This window comes from Seriola dumerili, unplaced genomic scaffold (genome assembly GCF_002260705.1).
Source record: "Seriola dumerili isolate Sdu_G_001 unplaced genomic scaffold, Sdu_1.0 BDQW01000216.1, whole genome shotgun sequence".
In the NCBI taxonomy this organism is placed as follows: domain Eukaryota; kingdom Metazoa; phylum Chordata; class Actinopteri; order Carangiformes; family Carangidae; genus Seriola; species Seriola dumerili.
The window spans coordinates 2547669-2561913 of record NW_019174471.1 but is presented as its reverse complement, the minus strand read 5'-3'; the positions used below and the strand labels follow the sequence as shown (position 1 = coordinate 2561913).

General features: G+C 42.6%; 1 protein-coding gene across 1 annotated transcript in view; it reads right to left on the bottom strand.

Annotated features, from left to right (window-relative positions):
- The window catches only part of mpp7 (membrane palmitoylated protein 7), a 136502-nt gene that overhangs the window by 55682 nt on the left and 66575 nt on the right, over window positions 1–14245 (bottom strand). The window contains exons 5-6 of the mRNA XM_022754137.1: window positions 12390–12470; window positions 3966–4097 (exon numbers count right to left, since the gene is read on the bottom strand). Of these exons, the coding sequence (XP_022609858.1) occupies window positions 3966–4097; window positions 12390–12470 (213 nt within the window). The remainder of the gene's footprint in view (window positions 1–3965; window positions 4098–12389; window positions 12471–14245) is intronic.

The window sequence follows — 14245 nt, the reverse complement described above, 5'->3', positions numbered from 1 at the left end:
TGTGTAACACCAGTGCATTCTGGCTCCCTCCAGCTTTTGTCTACAGCTCTGCTATTAGTCAGTCTGCACTCAAGCCCTTTATCACCAGAGGCAAACTTCACCAGTATATCAGCTACACTGCCACATACTCAGCCCTGACCTCACGCAACCTCCTTAACACTCAAGTTTAGACCTCCACCGAAACTGCTCGGCAACCTCATCCAAGATAACACATTCTTTCAATAAGAGGACGTGGCTGAGCTGAAGTTCCTGTATGCGCGCACATGTTTACGCCGCTCTCCAAACCCAATTATTTAATTGTCCTGACACCTGAGCAAATAAATCAGCCGGTTTGGGAAAGCAGCAAGACAGCACGGAGTACAGCAGAGAGAAGAAGAAGAAGAGGGAGGTCGTCCTGAAAGATAGAGTTTTTACTGTTTCACTGAAATGTGGCATGAAGTCACGCTCTGAGAAATGATAGCAATTAATCAGAGCTACTGAATACAAACCACTCAACTAATCACAATTAACTTAATGGATGAGTCACTACGTGCTAACTACAGCCCAGTCCTCGTATCGTCCAGAAGTATAGAATGAGACAAACTCAGACAGAGAGGAAGACTGAAACAGAAAAATAAAAGAGCAGAGTAAGGAGAGACGGAAAGGAAATTAGACATTGTGCAGCCCCGTTGTTATGATGTCAAGTTTGAGAATTTCAGGTTGATTATACGAAATTGCAAGTTAAAGGGCACATCCAAATCAATTTGGTGCGGCAGTGAATGAGGACCCCTGCACAATTAGAGGGTTTTTTATTGGTTAGCAGAATGGCTGTGACTTCACCGTGAGCATCTGACCTGCTGGCTGTTTCCTTCATGTACGATCTAACTGTTCATTAGGGTCAGTTTCCCTTTATAGATCTGCAGGTTGTCAATCTTCTTGGGGCCAGAGGTAAATACAGAGCTTTAAAATGTACTGTCAAATTAGAGGGTCACAGAAACGGAGTAACTTCACCTTCACAAATGACAAAGTACCCCAAGTTTTTTTTTTTTGTGAGGACTATTAGGGCCATTTGTGCAAGTGCAAAATTTCAACTAATGTCAATGACATGTCAGCACATTTACAGAGCAAGGAGCTGTTATGCTGGAACAATATTTTTTTGCAGAGCCAGTTCCATTTTTATGTCAAACCTTAACGACCAATAAAAAACAAATGTTATGAAAAGAAGGTGAACATACAGTAAAGGTTTAAACAAACTGTGTGTTTTTTTTGTTTTCGTTTTTTTTTGGGAGGTAAAAGATTATGACAAACACTCTTAAAAAAAAAAAAAAAAAAAAAAAAAAAAAAAAAGAGCTACGTGACGCTAAATGTTTGTAGACTGCAGCAAAGAAAACGAGATAACAAGAACTGAGAAAGGAGTTCTCAGAGTGAGGTATGTTCACAGGTGTCACTTTCTGCTGCAAAGCCTTTTTGAAAACATTTCCCGCTGACAGGGAGTGAAAGGTTAATGTGCATTAAAATTCAGGGGCATAAATTTTGTGTGAAAAAGCCTTCAGCTACACAACAGTAGATAGTAGCCCCTGTAGAGGTCCTGCTTTCTTCTTGAGAGTGTGTATTACTACGGCAATTTGTTTCACTCCCACTGGAATTAGGTGATAAATGCAAGTCTTACTCTCCTGGGATGTATTAATTTTTCAGTGGTCACAGGACCAAAAGTGTGCAAACACAAACAGGATGATGGAAGTCTGTCCTGGTCCAAAAAGAGTCCAGAGTAGAGTCTGTTCTAATCTTCTTAGGTGACTGAAGTTGCCCTCTCTCTCTTTGTCCTCAACACAGAAACAAAACCATCAGACATGACATTTCTGAGATGGCTCTCTGCCACGATAGCAGTCCTTTAGTAATCACTGTTTTCCTTCATGCATACACAGAAAAACTCATGCCCTGCAGCAAGATCCTACTGTTGTCTACACCATGGTCAGGCCTAAATTATAGCCACAGGAGATTATGGGCAGCAGTTGTGCCCTGCGGGTCCTTTGGGCAGTTAAAGGGCAGCTATGACTCCTAAGAATGAAACCACCCCACAGCGATGGGCAGAAAGTTGCTTCCTGTTACTCCTGTGTGTAATATGTCATTGTGCAGTCTGATTTTGGTTTTCTCACTGCTATAAAATTAGTTGCAAAGGCAGATTCAGGGGCTGTTATAATTACCTTTAGGAATGAAATGTGTTTTTATCTAATGCAAGTTAGAATTATGATGATTTACTGCTATAAAACGGGTGGACTGTTTTGAATCACAGCCTGGTGGTGATATGGATGATATATTGTATTTGGAGAAAAACAACCAGTGACACTTCTTCAGTTCTTATAAAACTGACCTAGTGTTGACCTCTAAAAGAACAGTGAAGACAAAGCACCTTCTCTATTTAGAAACAGTCACAATAACCAGGTTGCACCCTTAACCCATAAACTAAAACTGGGCCACTACTCTACTACAAAAATATATTCTACATAATTAACACCTTCAATGTTGCGCAATAATACACAGCATCACACGTCGTAAATGTGTGTTTCAGATGAACTCAGGAGGCAAATCACTTAGACAAAAAAGCATCAACTCACGTAATGGAATAACACCAGCTAGATGATTAAGCTGACTGGGATGGGTGTAAATCACATTATGGTTTCAGGCAATGTGATCCAACATCACGCTCAGGAGAGGCCTTAGCAGGAAGCTGCCGCGACAATGTGTGTTGCGAGGGCGAGCCAGAATTCCTCCAAGCCACATTATTGCATTCAGCAGCTCCACAGAACATGCAACGGGCAGGAACCCAAAAATGGCTTAGGTGTGTTCTCCTTTCCCCAGGGTGTGGTGAGAGGAGTGTGCCGGCCTGGAGCCAACATGGTGGTCAGGGTGAAAACCACAAAGTGAAAATAGAGGCGGTCGGGGCCAGGACGGACATGTCCAGCACAGATCAAAAGTGGGCAGGGCCTCAGAACACAACAAAGTGCGACGCTGACAGATGGAGGTCTTTCACGGGCCACTGAGAACTTGAGGAATTGAGTTCTTATGTGTCGCAGACCAGAGGTCACTCAAGAGAATCGAGGAATCTCAACAAAGGCAAACAGAGATAATTATGCAAGAAAACTAAAAAAGATAAATAAAAAAAAAAACAAAGGTATGTGGCGCAACCAAAACCAGCACCAATTAGGTTTGGTGAGGTTACAGAAGCCCACTCCTATATGTGCCTCACCAGCTGACAAGACCAGGGGAATGCCTGGTATGGCAGTCATCTAACAACGCAGACACCCAGGATGGTGAGGGGTGGAGTGAGAACAAGAATGCCAGCCAAGATGTCCCTGCTATACGCTTGAGGCCCTGGGTCTAGACACATGGGTGTTTTTTTTTTTTTTTTTTTTTTTTTACATCTGGGACGACGTCTGAAGAGCACGGACATGAGAGGCATGTTACAATAAGAGAGCAACACTGACCAGGGATAGAAAAGGAAGCCGTTCACAGACACCAAGCCTAGACTGGCTGAAAATACTCATGGCCAAGAGCAGGGTAATTGTGGTTGGCTTTGGTGTGCTTACAACTTCAAGGTTGTGGGTTGGATTCCCACAGGCGAGTACCTCAAAAGCAAAAAGTATGTATGGTATTGGCTTGACCTGTGGTGCGGAAACTGCTTTGATACGAGAGGTTTTCAGAAATTTGGGGATTAGTGAACAAAGCCTAGATAACAGGATTTTAACGATAAAAAGATGTTCACCACATATAATAAACAACATGATGATAAATGTGCTGAGAGTGGAAGAGACGTGGAACAACATGCAACAAAAGGTCCCTGGTATTCCCTCACTCGAACCAGGGATGTTGCGGACCGTGGTCTGCATCTTTACACGTCTTTAGGCAACCGAGGTGTACTGAAGATGTCATTTCAACTTCCTGAAACCTGTTGAAAACAAATACATACATGATTTCTTGTCACTTACGAGAGGCTCCTTGTTTTTAACCAGTCGTATGATTTTCACTGAATCCTCATCGTCGTCGATGTCTTCAGGCAGCGGAGGTAGCTCGGGGTCATAACTCTTCTGGGCAACTGCGTCGTGGACCGTCAGAAGGCTCTAGAACAAGGAGAAAAATGGAGGGATTGATGGGGGGAAAGAAACAATTGGCAAGGATTATCAGTCAAACCATAAAGACCTTAGATTTACCCTGGTACAATTAGCAATACAGAGCAGAGCAAAACATGCTATTAAGAGTTCAATCTATCACTTCTTTCTTTGAGCAGAACAGAGAAAATGCAGAGACTGTAAGGAGGATGGTTATGAATTGGGGTTTCTCCCTCAAGTGCTGGGTGATGGATTTGAAAGCATTCAGGGCCAGTTCTTGTAGCTACATGTGCTAATTGTCATTAGGCCCATGCTCTCCCTCCATACATCTCTCTGATTAAAGGCAACCAGCACCCGCCCTGGACCATTGCTCACCAGGGACTGCAAGTGGAGGGGTGGGGGTAACTTTGGCCACTCTTCTCAGTACCGATGCTTTCCAGGGCAAGGTGGTGAACACTTTGAGAGGCGATGTTCTACACTGTTCGGCGGCAGGCTCAAAGCAATGAAGTTCTCAGCCGCCTCAGATATTTCACACATTCACGAGCAGACATAAAAAAGAGACGGGACACAGACAAGAATGATGCCATTGAGACATTCATTTTTCAAACTATTTAACGACTCCATGTCCGGACCAAGATGCAGCTGGACGCGTGCTGCTTTTTCCGTGGTTGAGGAGGGGAGAGAAAAGTGAGAAAAACATCTTCCACCTCATGTGCCAGACAAAAGTAGACAGGGAGAGGGAGAGGGAGAGAGAGAGAGAGAGAGAGAGAGGGATATGGTGAGAAGAGGAGCAGTGTGTTTTATGACATGGGAGCATGCTGCAGTACAGCGTTCAAGATGTTGCTAACTGGGAGCAGATGAGTGTAGGAGACATAACTGGGTCTCTGTGGCTGGGATCCACCGAGAGACAAGCTGACCAGGCACGCGCACGCACGCGCGCACGCACGTAAGCACAGAGTTTATCTTGTATACTTGTGAGAACTTACTCCTATTTATTCCCTTGGTCCTGATGATGATGATTAAAGGATGATTCCAGTTTGTTACAACTTTGGTATTACTTTTGTATTTTTAACCATCATTTCTATCAGTATTAATAACATTATATGCACATTGTATGACAGTGAAAGTCCTGTCCTGTCCTTGATGCACATCATTCCCCACCTCTCTCTCTTGCCTCTGATTTCCACCTCTCTACTGTCCAATCTTTAATAAAGGCATAAGTTCAGTGTTTCCCAAAGGTTGAGAATTTAAACACCTCACATGCGGGCTATCGGTAGACACTCGCAAGGTGGGTACATCCAGGAACACCCTGGCTTAACTTTGAAGTGAAGCTCTACATTTAGTAGGTTAAATAATCTATCTAAACTGCTGGCTTGTTCACTAGCTGTCTGATCATCTGTCTGTTTGTGTTTCTTGTTCCTGTCGGACTTTGCTGTAGCACAGATTGCCGTGTTCCCATATCTCAGCGATTACTTTGATGGGTACATCATAATCATAGCCAGTAAAAACGATGGCCAAAGCTAGAAAAGTAATATCCAAGTTGTAATGGACCATCATTTTTCTTTAACTCACTTACCCTAATACCTGATGTCAACTTTTACTCTAAATCTAACAGTGATACTAACCCTAAAGAGGATTCTAACTCTAAACTAATCCGCCAGAGCAGTGCAGACCAGACAAAACAAGAACAAAAAAATTCAAAATCCCAGAAGAACGCAAATTTAATTCCACATTTTTCTCTTTCTCATCTCTCCTCCCTGAATCTCTCTTGTTTTCTTGGTCCTCGTGTCCAAACTTCTCTCAAATGCCATTAATCCTCCACTTCAGTTTTATCTTTCATGGAATTTTCCCAAAATCTTCCCAGCATCAGTTTTTGCGTTTCTCAGAACAGGCCTAACAATGTTTTCCTGGCTTTCATCTGCACTGTACATAAACACACACTTTTTTGTTGTATTGTATATCTGGGGATGCTGTCATTATGGTATTGAAATATCCTCTTGGAAACGCTGGAAAACCAAAACTGTTTGCAGATGAGGTCAATAAAAGGAAAGTGAATGGGAATGGGGTCTCAGATTTGTGCTCGATATAACAAATAAATTATGTTCATAGCACCATGTCAAGGCAGGGATGGAGAGTCTGCGGTTGCAGTTGTTGTGATGAGATCAGTAATGTTACATGAGCACCACGTGTAAATGTATATGGCTTTATAACGGAGCTATAGCCAATGAATGGAAGCAGCACTTGATTCAGTGAATAAAATATCAGGGAACTAATATTTACAGAAGAAAGCTTCTGACTTTGTGGCCACCATTTCTTTTCTGTTTTCTTTACCTTCTTTTTCACATTTCCCCCCCACAGGGGGCACAAGAAAACCTATTTTGAATCTGGCATTGTATCGAATTCCCACAGTTTTCTGAAAACATCCTTTGGTGAAGGCTGGCCCAGGCACTAACAACAAACCCAGAGAAAGAAGATTTTTTGAGTTTGAGGTTGAATGCATGCGGCGTTGTGGCTCTCTTTATGGTATCTAACTGTCAGTCACAGCACCTGATCTGTGTCACGACAACATGTGGGTCAGCCAGGCGTCCATCAGCCTCTCAGCAGGGTGGGCCTGGTGCCCAAGAGGAAGCAGAGCTGCAGTGTTTTTCTTACGCTGTGCAGCATTAGTTCACAGAATGAGACTGAACTGGTGCTGAAACTATTTGTCAATCATTTAATTGACACAAAATTAAACATCAATGATCAATGATTTTGCCATTGTTGGGGATGATTTTCCATTTCTATTTGTGTGTCATTTGTCTGATACTCAAACTCAACTTGAACTCAACTGTTCAAGTCATAAATCAAACAAAAATCAATAAAACATTTGTTGGATCCAGTTTGTGAAAAGTGAGAATTTGCTGCTTTTCTCTGTTTTATATCAGAGTAAACTGAAAAACCTTTGATTATTAACTGTTGGTTGACCAAACAAGAAATGTGGAATTAAAATGGGCATCATACTATATTCTGACATTCTATAGACTTGACTTTTAATCGATTAACACACAAACAATTAGACTTAGATCAGAGGGAAGTTGGTTGCCACAGTAGTAAAGATATAGTATCAAACATTCAGTTTTTCATAGAAAAATTTTACTGAGATCTTTCTTTCTACACATTCCCTCCTCAACCTTTCCTCCAGTAACCTGCCAGTTGCTGTTTCCTCTGAACTACATCCATCAGGCCTAATATCCTGACCTCTGAGTGTCCTCTCACTGATGGCACTTCCTTAAATCTGGCATTGCTCCCCACCGCCACATCCTCACCCATGGCTGCGCCTAACAACCCGTAACAGAGCCACAGCTAATTCCTTGTGAAAACTTTCTAGGAAGTACCAAAAACAGCTCCATGCTAATAGATAGCACATGGTACATGCCCTGGCTGGTGACTGTTGACATGGGGAACCACACAGGTACAAATGTTTTACACAACACGCGGTTATATGTGGAAGCTTTCCTCCTGGGCTGATATGAGTCAGTGGGTCTTGTTATGCCTCGGTGTTGGTGGATTAGCTGCCTAATCAAATCTGGAGTCACATCCATGTATAGGCCCTGCAGCTGAGGCCCGCAGAGGAGAGGAGAGAGAGGGAAAGTGAGAGACGGAAAGAAAGATGAAGGGAAGCGAAACCACCCTTGTTTTCCAGGCATCCTGTCCTTTCTCGGTTCGTGTGTTTGTGTTCATTAGGCATAATAGGGATCCTAGAAAAACAGATCACTGTGCTTGACAAAATAAACCTGCCCGTACATTCCTGGCATTGGCCTCTCATTAAAGCCCCCGGCCCTGTCACTGGCCCGCTCGTTTTTCAGCTGGCGGCACAGGATCGGTGCAGGGTAACTGCTTTCCTACGGCGGGATGGACCCCGCTGTGAGCGTTCTGCTTTGGAGACACTGCTGTAGGCCAGCTGGGATATGACACTGACGCCCACCCTCTTTAAGCCTTGATCCTCGGCACGCAGCAAGCATGCATACACACACCTCCCTCCATACACGCTGGCGGAAACAGCCGGCCATCATAATTGGCACTTTCATCACTGTCAATATTAGTCTTGCTGAGGGGGGCTAATATGGGCGAAAGTTGTTTTTTCATGTGCAAATCGTAAACGAGAAAGTTTGAGGCAGAAAGGGAAGGCAAGAGAAGGGGAGAGAAAGAGAGTGGGGAGTTTTAAAGAGCTTGATTTATATCCCCACCCTAGGAATGGATCATTTCAGCCATAATTAAGAGTGATACAGTTACTATCGCACAGAGACGCCATTCAAAAGCAACAGCCATCTGCTTGTGTTTTACACCCCCGGCCCTGTGATTTACACTGGGGCTGGCTGGTACGGTATCAAGTGCCCTGGAGGACAGATGGAGGCAGAAAGAGAGCAATGTTTTAATACTTCATTCTTGAAGCCCACATGCTGCCTACGGTTTTAGACCCAATGTCAAAAAAACGGCAAGAGCCTCCATACCTCAGTATGGTACAGTGAAAGCCCTCCCTCCAAACCAAGATGCTGGAACTAATCTACCGTTGACCCAGTGTTCCTGCTGAAGCCAGCAGGAGTGTTTAGCACGGCAGTTTAAGGCACACATGCTCAAAAGCTGGTGATGGACTTAAACCAACATGCAAGAGTAGAGGTCATAAAGTTGAGAAAATGTGCAAGTGTGTGAACACATGCAGATGTCAAACGCTGAACTTGACAAAAACAGGTGTGATTCCTTCTCTTGAAAACTGACGTACTGAAGCTCACAGAAGTCAGAAAAAGTTGTTCTTTAAAATGTTTTTTCTTATTCATTTTAAAAAGGACCTCAGGGCAGGGAAACAATGTAGCTGTAGATTTATGTCAGAACACATAAAATAGCTTTCTCTGACAAAAAGAGCTTTTTTTTTTTTGTTTTTGACTTGTAGTGCTCTATATCAATTCTTTGATGAGCAGGTTCCTGTCCTCAGTTGCTTCTGTGCTTATAACAGTGCTGTCTGCAGAGGTGCAGCAGAGGAAGCAGTAGCCAAATATTTTCCATTGTTTCGCGTAAAATCGTTTGGCTGACCTCGTTCTGCACTGAGAGCTGAGGTCGGCTGAGTGGTGTGTGGAGGTGGTGGGAGAACAGAGCAACAGCATGCAAAAGAGAAACAAAATAAACGAAGAGCAAAAACAAGTAAATATTGCTGTGACTCTTCCTGAGGAGACAAAGCTGAGGTTGGACTTGGTACCAATGCAGAGGTGATAATGTTTTCTCTCATATTTACTTCATTGTAACACAAAAAGCCATAAGAGGTTACTGAGATGTTTTATGGGTTTTTATTAATGACGTCTTACTAATGAAGATTTACCATTCAGTAATTTCATTTGCTAAATCAGCATAATCTGATACTAGGCTGAAGGGAGGTATTTTACTGCCCTCTCTGGTTCACAGTTTCAGGTTTGTTGCACCTGTAACCACGCCTCACAGTGATGTCACAGTGTAGTGATGCACCATGGAGTACAGCTCTACAGCCCTGCATCATCACTGCAGGCCAGCAAGAACAACATTTTCAGCTGCTGTTAAATTGCTCTTTTATCTCAGTAGGGCTGAATTCAAAGGCTTGCTGATGGGCAATGCAATGAACACAAACAGAAATGCTATGGCCATGTTTAGACCAGCTTCAGCCCTGCGTTGAAAAAAAATGCAGCCCTTATTTGGGGGCTCTGATGAAAAAATATGTATATATTCTATTATATGCTGCTTAGCAGTGTTTTGGCTTTGGATAAATCTTCAAACTCTTTAACTAATTTAAACTGCATGGCCATCTGAGTTAAAGAGGCTATTTGTAAGTTTTCTCTGCTGCCGAACATACTTTCTTGTCAGGAGCAGGTGGTGGTGATTGTCACTTGACAAGAGCTTCAGCCATTATTGCGTTTACAAGACAAGATGTATCGGACATTGACGAGATGGGCCGGGGCTAGCTGATTAGCATGCTAACTGAAGTAGCAGAAAATACGTGATAGAGACAAGAGGTAACAAGAGGTTGGTGTTGCTTTCCACCTCTGGAGACAGCTGTTGGTGAGTAAAGGAATGAAGTTTGATGCTGAACTCACAGCATTTCAGCAGCTGTTAATGCTAATGTTAGCTATGTAGGAATAACAAAACTTACAAATACCTTTAAAGTAGGACTACTCTGAAATCAACTTTGGGGCTGTTGAGTTGCCAGGTGGCAGGAGCCAAAGCAGAAAAAGGGAAAGAGGAAAAAATGCAGGTACTCTAAGAAAATGGCAATAAACTAAAAACTCCAATCTGTTTGTTTAGATCAAAGTCCAATTGGAAAATATGTGATGCCTATTAAATTCATTTCCACATATGAATGTCACCCAAATGCTAAATATGAATTTTAGCTATGAACACCTGATCCACGAGCTCCATGTCTGTTGGAGAGTGTGTGTGTACACCTGGCCCTCAGTCCTGTCTTCTACTTTCACCTCTCCTCACCTCATCAGTTGAAGCTGCTGAGCTTCCTGATCGATGACACAAAGCTCAGTGTTTTGATGGATTGACCCCTTGTCATGCCAAATACCTTCGCCGTAAGCATAATTAAAATAATAAACGCGGGATTTCTGACACAGGCATGCTTCATGGCGAGCACACTGAATTGTTTGTCGGCGCATTTCAGTCCGAGCTTGACAGAGACAAAGGAGATTACAACGTCCCTACGTAGCTAAGACAGAGAGCGAGGCTGTGATATGATTTGTCTTCAGGATAGCTGCTGTGTGAGCGTGTGTTTGAGTGCGTGTCCATCATTATATGTCAATGTGGTATCATGTTTGTGTTGATTGTGTTGATGATGTCAATTGGGGTTGTCGTGATACTCAGAAGTAGATTTTTCAATGTCTATACTAGTGATGTAATTCATATTTTAAGGATGCAGTAAAGACTGCGCTCTACCAGGTGAGCCACCGAGGCGCCCCACCTGGTACAGCATGTACCATTAGGACTCAGCCCTTACCGCAGCAGCCACGGACCTTTGCTGCATGTCATCTCTTCCCTCTCTCACCCTCAACCTTCCTGTCTCTCTGTCACTGCTACTCTAATAAAGGCATAAAAAAAAGCCCAAAAAATAACTTAATAACAAAAAAATGCACATATGATAAAATAGTGACGGCAGATTTTTGGCCTTGTGGATCTTTTGTTTATCCCTTCATCTGGTTGCATTTTCATTATCCATTAAGTGTAACTGTTCTTTTTGTATGCCTTTGTGCAGTTACACACTCTCTCCACCTCCCTTCACTAGTATTTAAGTCTAATTCATTGGCCAAAAAAGAGACAAAACACACGATAAACAAAGTTAAAGATGAGTTTGACTGATAGCATTACCATTATTTTCTGTTTTCATTTCAAAGTTTTTATAGATATCGCAATGAATATTTTTGGCCATGATAATCATGAAGTGAAAATCTGATATCATGACAGCCCTAACCTCAATTATTCATGACCCCTTCTTTGTGTATCTGTATAATTACCAGTTAATCTTCCTGTGTGTGTGTGTGTGTGTGTGTGTGTGTGTGTGTGTGTGTGTGTGTGTGTGTGTGTGTGTGTGTGTGTGTGTATGGCTGTAATGTTATACTGGCAGAAATTAAAAAAGAAAAAAATGAATCATTACATCACTAGTATAGACACTGACAAATCTACTTCTGAGTCTAATGCTTTTGGGAACTCTGTCTCTTCACAAAGCTGATGCTGAGAGGTATTGGATATTTGTATGTACTGTAAGTGTGTGTGTGTGTGTGTGTGTGTGTGTATATTGTGGTGGGGGGGAGGACTTCATACTGAGCTGTTGTTTCTGGCAGAGCCCAAATAAGCATGATGACAGTGTGTTATAAAGGAGCCCGTCCAGCTCTCCTTCTATCAGCTCTGTCTGGCTGAGACACCTGGAGGGCCTGACGGATGGCTGGAGTTATGCATTTGAAAATAACAATGTGTAAATTTATTGCGTAGCTGTCTGCATCTGGCTAATGAGGCCAGTGGCTGCAGCCAAGAGGACAAGAAAAAGAACGTCCTAGATCTAACAGCTGTATTATTTTGTGTACAGCATGATCATCACATCACTTGCCGGTACTGTAGAAACAGTAAACGGCAATCCACACTGTTTGTGTAAGGATACCAGTTAGAATAGGAGCCAAAGTCTGTGTTTGATTCATTTTTTGCTTAACAGAGCAGCACCATATTTTGATTTTTTTTTAAGACAATACTGTTGTCCTCCACAAAAACAATATGTGGTTGTAGACAATAAAGAAGAACAGGAGCCAAACTCACCTTGATGTGGGGTTTGGCCAGTAGTTTGAGAAGCTCCTTGATTTCTCCATTGGCTGGTTTCCTTTCCAACTCCTCAGACAACTAAAGAGCAGAAGACACATTGGTCACAAAATGCATCTACAAAACAATATGTCAGGAAGGTATATAAACATGCTGATAGGAAAATTAGAAATCAAAAATACGACCCCTTTCTTGCCATTTGTTAAACAGCAGTTCTGCCATAAATACCAATGGAGTAGGTTTTGATTTATAAAGATCTATAGCTCACCCGATGATGCATGTACATGGTAAGGCAACGCTGTTTTAAATCATATATGTTCTTTTATTTATTTGGTGATATGAGCGACAGGGGGAAGGTTTGCCTCGTCTCATTACTGAATATTGCCGTGCAATTGCCATGGTTACAATCTTTTCTTCACTGTGATAAAGAGATAAAGTGATGGAGGTGAGCAGAAGGTTTACAAAAGAGACTTCTTTGCTGGATACTGTAATCCTGAAAAGGAGAAGATAACTGAGATTTTGCTTCACTGAATTCTAATGAATTACATTCGATTTTATTTTTTATAGCACCAAATGAGACCAGCCCGTGTTACAGAGCGCTATAACAGGCAGGTAGTTAGAAAGGCTACTTCCCCTGTGGCGTGCCAAGATAAGCCTCTTCAGACAGAGTTTGAACTGTTACCCTCAGGCCGTCGGTTTAGTCTGCCCGTTATGAGAACCAAGAAATAAAAGTCTTCCTTTGTCCCCACTGATATTCAGTTGTTAAATGGCAGATAGTATTTTATTGTTGTCTGGAGATCACTTATTTGCATATACTGCTTACTTGACTTTTGCACTTGATCTTGATACATATCACTCTGGCCACCAAGCCATGCTGTTTGTTGATGGCCATTAGGGTTTGGTGCGTTTCTGTGGAGCCTGGCTGCAAATCAATTTCCATGTAAGGGACAATAAAGATACTTTGAACTAGAACTTGAAATCACAACATTATCTCAAGGTACTTTACAGAGTAAGGTTCCAACCATGAGCAGCACTTGGCGACAGTGGAGAGGAAAAACTCTTTTAACAGGAAGAAACCTCCAACAGAACTTTGGGCAGCCATTGGTCCTGACCGTTTGGGTTCAGAGGAGATTCATGTTGGATTCAGTTTCTCCTCAGCATTGGAAATTTAAAGGAGAAAACACAAGCAGCCCAAGTTGACCATACTGATCATAGTTCTCGCTGTGTCAACATGGTAACTGTAGCTGCTCCAATGTGTAGTAACATTTTGTGTGCACTGGCCCCATAGCTTGATGCATAGCTATAAATCCACCTTTACACACACTCACACCTGGAAGCTGCTCAGCACGACCGCAACATTTACGTGTTAAGGGCCTTGATCAAGTGCTAATGGGGAGCAGGGAAAGAGCTGCTCTTGAACTTCTCCCACCCACGTTGTTCCTGTGGGTCCAGGGATCAAACTGCCACCGCTGAGTAAAGGTTATGAAAAAGTCGAGTTCGTCTTTCTGTTCTAGACTTCTTGAACCTGACTCAGACTGTGTTTAATCAACACCTACACTGACAAACACAATCTTAATCAAAACTCAAAAGCTTATGCAGAAAAAACAGGAGTACACTCGGCGGGTACTGGCTGTGCTTATACTTTCAGGTGACCCCAAACAACAGGCTTCCATCATGCAGGAAAGCTAATACTGTGCTAAATCAGGTGCATCTTAGAGGGAGGTGAAATCTCATCTTGTCATGGGACATCTAATTCTCACCTGTTGCCTCATTTCTTTTGATTGAATTTAGTATACATTGGGATCACTTCTCAGATTGTTTCTCAGGAACCAAAGAAATCAGTCCACTCCTCTTGG